Source organism: Pleurodeles waltl, chromosome 11 (assembly GCF_031143425.1).
Source record: "Pleurodeles waltl isolate 20211129_DDA chromosome 11, aPleWal1.hap1.20221129, whole genome shotgun sequence".
Taxonomy (NCBI): Eukaryota; Metazoa; Chordata; class Amphibia; order Caudata; family Salamandridae; genus Pleurodeles; species Pleurodeles waltl.
In genome coordinates this window covers 164,953,476-164,959,983 of record NC_090450.1, presented here as the reverse complement: position 1 = coordinate 164,959,983, position 6,508 = coordinate 164,953,476, and the positions used below count along the sequence as shown (strand labels likewise).

Sequence of the window (6,508 nt, the reverse complement as noted above, 5' to 3'; positions counted from 1 at the left end):
ACTTGGATCATAAATTCAAACTCTTCCTGAAGGCCCCCAAAATATGTTTAGCCCAGGGACCCCAAAACCCTTAAGATGTCCCTGATGGTGACAAAGGCGAATTTGTGTAATTTTTGTGTACTTAGAATAACAAATGGATTATGACAACTGTCTTTCATTCTTATATCCTTAATAGTCCATTAGACCAATATATTATAAACAAATCCAAAAGATGATATTTTGATGAATAAATAAAACCGATTTGCCTGAGCTTCCATCAAACACCACAATGGTCTATTTCATGGACTTTAAAATCAGACGACTAGAATTTATTATTAGTGTAAGCAGTTTTTTTAATTGTGCATGGTTTCTGCGGAAAAGCAATCATACATAGTGTTTTTGTATATTTGATTTCAAATTGTTCATTTAAGCCATTTTTTGTATACCATTTATGTATTTGCATTGTTTTATGGGGTACATTTTCCGAAATAAACTTTATGATAATGATGATTAAAAAACAATCTAAAAACTTGATTGCTCTTATCATTTTTCAGAACCACAATGGAACATATGACCACTGCATCACACTAGATCAGTTGCTGAAAAAATACTATCTGCCTGTGTTTTACACGCTGGAGTTTATTCTCGGTGTTCTTGCCAATGGAACAGTTTTGTGGGCCTACATCTTTGGCATGAAGAATTGGTCAACTGGAAACATCTACCTGTTCAACCTTTGTCTATCGGATTTTGCATTTCTTTGTACACTTCCATGGCTCGTGGAGAGTTATGCCAATGAAACCTGGATCTATGGACCCATAATGTGCAAAAGCAACCGGTTCCTATTACATGCCAACCTGTATACAAGTGTACTTTTCCTCACTTGTGTTAGCATGGATCGATACATGCTGATTAAAAACCCTTTCAAGAAACATGTTCTCCAGAAAAAAAGGTTGGCTATTCTCATCTCGATTGGTGTTTGGATCCTGGTCACAACTGAACTATTACCAATGCTTACTTTCATTGGACTTACCAACATGACTAATGACACAAATTGCCATAGCTACGCAAGCTCTGGAGACCCAGTACAAAACCTCATTTACAGCACTTGCCTAACTGTCTTCGGATTTATTATGCCATTATGTGGTATTTGTTTTTTTTATTTAAAAATTGTTATATTGCTGAAAAAGAGAAATAAGGATCTTGCCCAAGTGCCATCCCTCGAAAAACCACTCCGCTTGGTTATTTTGGCAATTATATTGTTTTCAATCACTTTTACCCCATATCACATCATGCGCAACATCAGAATAGCATCACGAATGGACTCCTGGGCACCTCCACAGTGTACAAAGGTCATAATTAATTCCATCTACGTGATTACAAGGCCTATAGCATTTTTGAACAGTGTCATAAATCCTATTTTTTATTTCTTGATGGGTGACCATTTCAGAGACATGTTGAACATCAAAATAAGGCAACTATCAAATGCATTTAAGTCATACTATGTATGAAAGTATTATGATGAGAAAGGTTCAGAAGTAAGCTCTTTATAATCAATGTAATAATGCAATTTCAATTAATACTCAGTGATCTATAAAATATGATTTAGTAAACTATATTCATTTAACACCATGAAATAGCTAGTTTTTTAAAATGCATGTTTTATCAGTTTACTTGGGAAATTTCGACCTAATGAAGGCTGGCTTATAGGGATCATATCTTTTGAATTACTGTACATCAAAATGTATATTTATTGAACAGCTTCACTATACGAAAAATGTCTTTATGCTTACAATAGTTCCCAGCTACAATAGGGCTGTTTGCCATGTGTCTATCAGGTCCACTGTTCAAATATTTAATTTTCTCAATAATTTCTAGGGCAAACTAAGGGTAAAAAAAAGATTACAAGGCTCTGAACTTTCTACACCTGCTGTATTGTAAATATGGCTGCTATTGCCATTGCTGTCTGATTGTAACTGGGACATGAACACTGGGGTATATGTATTATTATTTCTTGCAACACTGCACCGAGTTTCATGTAAGGGAAAGAGTTGAAATGCTCAATACTTACAAAGATATGGGCCATTTCTGCTTTCTGGTTGGACCGATGCACTGTGTGCTACCTAGTGCCAACACAGGCACCCATACACCATAATGCAAGGGTGCTTGTGCTACGGGCAGGATTGTTTTTATGCAGGAAGGGATGCCTTAGTGAACAAAAACATGCCTTAATGATTTATTCCTCTTTTTATGTGAACTGCAAAGAGGAAGTAACAAGGAGAAATAAAGATATTTCTCCTTGCTATGCCTCTTTCTGGCATGGGCACCGTTTAGCGCAAACCCAGCTTTACAAACAATTGCAAATCTGGTTTACATCAAAATACATGGGTTGGTGCATGGGAAAATCCACGCTCACCCATCTAATCACTACCCAAAGTAACGCAAGGCAGCATTATGCGTTGCAGTGCGTTGCTTTATATTTACTAAACCACGCAAAGCCACACAGAGTGGATTTGCATGGATGATAAATGCTAAAATCATTTTGGATTGGGGCTGTGCAGTAAAAGTGCTGCAACTGTAATGCAAAATCAAAGTAAATCTGGTCACAGGTGTCGATTTTCCATCCCTTAACATTTTAAATATTATTAAATATATTGAATATTACTATTTTGCAATATTGCTTGTTTTATCAAGTAAGTATTCTCAGAAATATATGCAGAATATATTGAAGATATCATAACTGCAAATATCAGTGAAAATGTGTCTGATCCAAGGTTATTAATATATCTCATCATGATGACCATGCAACCAGTCATCAACAGTAGTTATTGGCCTTCTTGTTACCTGCAGGATTAAGCTCCAAGGGGGTTGAAAAGGAAAATACATGGCAATATCGAGCATTTTTTATTAGCTCAGTTCTCAGTAATGTTACTAGCGAATGTATGTCACAGTACAATTGAAAAAATCAGCTTTTCAGGGTCATATTTATGTGGAAGTTTATATTAAGGACATATACACTCCACTCTTCTTCATGATCTCAGAACACAATTATTTCTATTTCAGTAGCATGACTCTGCTATTGAAACGTATGTCTTTTATAATAAAGGTAGTGTGCACAAAGTAACACAATGAAAGCTGTATGCTTATTTTAACTGAGTTGTTAATGGCCTTGTGATAATTGTAAAAACTGTTTAGCAATTTTAAGTAGTCACAAATTTGTAAAAATATATTACTGCTATCCTACAATGGTTTGATGTCTGATCTTTAAGAGAAAAATGTTTCTCTGATGATGTTTTCATGAAAGTTAAGGAAAATGATCTAAAAAAGTTCAAATAAGGTGAGATTACCTGTAATTTCATTTTTTTTCTTTTTCACTAAAGAAAAATCCTCTGACATGTTGGATTTTAATACCAGCATGCATGTTGACAAGGGTTTCCTGGTCACCATCTTGATGAACTCAGGGGCGTAGCTTGAAAGGGTGAAGGGTGTTTGGGGTGCTGTACCCCTCTTATAAATGTGTTTTGTGTATAATAGTTGGTTACAGGTGCTTTTATTTGGGTGTGCTGTCAGTTGGATTGCACCAAAAGATTTTTACACACACACTCTCCCACCCTCTCTCTATTTGGATATACTTAAATAATGTTGGTTATTTAACAAACAAATGTGCTTGCTCTCACTTAGTACCCCTACCAATCCACACTCTCCTCCCTTTTCTCTGCCCCTTAAGCCACTCTTATGCACCCTGCTTGTGATATAATGCATAATATGCTCAAAATCTCAAAACTGTTAAAATAAGATTAAATTGAGATATTCCTCTTGGACCAACATTCCACCACCTTTCAATGTACTTTTTTGATTTTGAAGGCTGTCCACTAAACTTTTAACTTTTTATCTTTCAAAGCAGGAGTTTGTTTCTGAACAACAAACAACTCATGACCCCACCCCCTTTGAGTTTTGTACCTAGTTGTGGAGGTCATTATAGCTTTTTTCCTATGACTCACCATCAGGTATTTCCTGGTGGTGATAGAAAGGAAAAACATACCCTGTCCACCCAAAATAAGACTGTCAATGTAATATTCTTCCTCTATGGCTCATTCTCCATGGGCTGTCAGAGAAAATATTCTATTGACAAAGGATCGTTGAACAGAATACATAAGGTCCGCCTTTCTCTATGAAAGTGCACTAGTTTTTTAATTATTTTCTTTGGAAGTGATGTGTAAGAAGTGTATTTTAATGAACTTGAAATAGGCATAATGTCTAAAATGAAATTTAGCTCTTTCTATTTATGTATTAAAAATACATTTTGCAATAATCTTTGGAGAGTATTAACTAGTAATTGTGCTCATGCTGTGGCATTCTTCTGTACATTAATGTAGACCTTTGACTAAATAAAAGTTGACATACAAATAAACATACAAATAAACACAATATAATCAACTACACTTGATTTGCCTTTGGCAGATAAATGATTTTGATGCAAAAGCATTAAAAGACATGATGTTCAGTTTACCCATCACCACTTTGTCAATTTATAAAATATTCAGACCTGAGATGGGTTTTACAAACAAATGATACCTAATCAAGCGCTTGAAGTCACAAATTCTTCTTTTATGAAAATGTGTGCATTGTGACAGAAAAACTAATGTGGCAATAAGAACGATGATGCAGCTATTTTAAAACACAAAGAAAGTTGTAATTGTGTAAACAGAATAAAATATTTGCTGCAAACAAAAATCCTTTTAATACATTTGGATTACCCATTTGATAGCCCACTCTATTACAACATGTTTCAGCACAGGGCAGATGACGTTTCATCCACATAGTAAGCTTGAGGCATAGAACAAGATAAGAATTTGGTAGTTGGCTTTTTCTCCAACTTCAGTTACTGTGAGCTGAGTTTGCACATTCCTTTTTTCTAACATTTGTGACATTCAAGTTAGGTGAGCAAATAATATATAAAGAAATGTGGGTAATGAGCACCCACATTTCCATACCAATCTGTTTGGTTTTAAGTTGGCAGAGGTATGCACCCTTAGCAAGATCCTCCCCTAGATACCTTCCTACACATGCACCCTTAGCAAGTGTTCCGAGTCCGTGAGCTTACTATCCAGAAGATGTTGGTGCAGATTTGTAAAACAAAGACTGAACAGGTGCTCGGTTGCAAACAAATTGTACAGTCCCTGGTAATATTTTACCTCACTGCCCTTCACCCAACCATCCAGTGCCTTGCCAAAGGAATCTACACAATATACCCAATCTGTTGGGATAGCTTTTGACTGTCCCTGAACGTCTGTCCTGGAGTGTCAAACTAACCTTCCAAATTAGGGTCTCCTCCACCGGGGTGGAGGTTGGAATACCTAATTCTGTCTCTCCCTTCTAGGTCCAGAAGAGTGTCCCTCCCCTCACTGGGAATCTGCCTCCACAGACTAGCTCTCCAATCCACCTCAGGGACCCTGTGCATCTGTAGAGCAATTTCACAGGCCTCATACCATTTGTCTGTGTCATCTAACACTCCAAGGCACCTTGGGTATGTGGGCCCTCCTGTCAGAGGGTACAGAAGAATGGCTACCCTCATCACTGCTGGACACAGCCTTACTGACTTTGATAGCCAGCTCTTTCAAGCTCAACTCTTGAGGCAACATCATTCTCTTCTACTCCATAGCCAATCTTTCTGGTTCCATCAATGTAAGCTTAGCCAAGTCCTTCCTCTATTTCCTCTCTTCCCTCCTCTCGCTTATCTAGGGGCAGACCTTTTGATGAAATGCTCTCCCTGACTGGGGAGGAATCACTGCTCCTTTCTGGGTATCATCACTGTGGTTCCCAGGCAGGCCTAAGTCTTCCACTGAATCCTGGACCAACTCCTCATCATCCTTAATTTCCATGTCATCCTTCTCAAGGGTCTCATTTGCATCCCTAGCTTCTATCCAGACTCTCATGCCTATTGGAGCTCCACCTTCTTGGTGAAACCTTTGATAGAAGTCCCAAATGCTTTGCAAAGCTCCTTGAGTTGTTGCACTGTGTATTTCTCCAACATAGACAACTCAAAATCAATGCTTGGAGGTGCAGGTGCCGGTGTAGTTATGAGACCTCGGATCAGAGACATGATTTATATAGAAAGAAATGCCAACTAGGGATAAATAAAAAATGAAAAAAGCCCATCAGAGAGGGTAGACAAAAAAACTCGTCAATGGGGATCAGAGACAATTTATTCGAATTGGTCTAAATGTGCGTAGTAGTGTACACCAAATTACTCTAAGGTACTGCACAAACAGATGTCCTATCTTCACCGCTGATCACCAGTTTTTAATTGGCAGAGGTATGCCTCCCGTCCAAGTAGAGACCACAGTCCTACTCAGAAAAAGTCAGATACACACCCTCAATAAACCTGTGCTCACCCTCTGGTATCTTGGCACTGGACAATCTGGCTAAAATTAAGAGGCAATGTGTAAAGCATTGTTGAAATGCTTAACTTACAGTAACACAATAAGAACACCACAAAAAGGCTCCACAGTTTAGAAAAACATAGAATATT

General features: G+C 37.5%; 1 protein-coding gene across 1 annotated transcript; it reads left to right on the top strand.

Moving 5' to 3' along the window:
* Window positions 1-482: 482 nt before the first annotated feature.
* SUCNR1 (succinate receptor 1) lies at window positions 483-1,487 on the top strand. The gene has a single exon (XM_069212624.1). It carries the CDS (start codon window positions 483-485, stop codon window positions 1,485-1,487), a length of 1,005 nt encoding a protein of 334 aa, XP_069068725.1.
* Window positions 1,488-6,508: the final 5,021 nt, after the last annotated feature.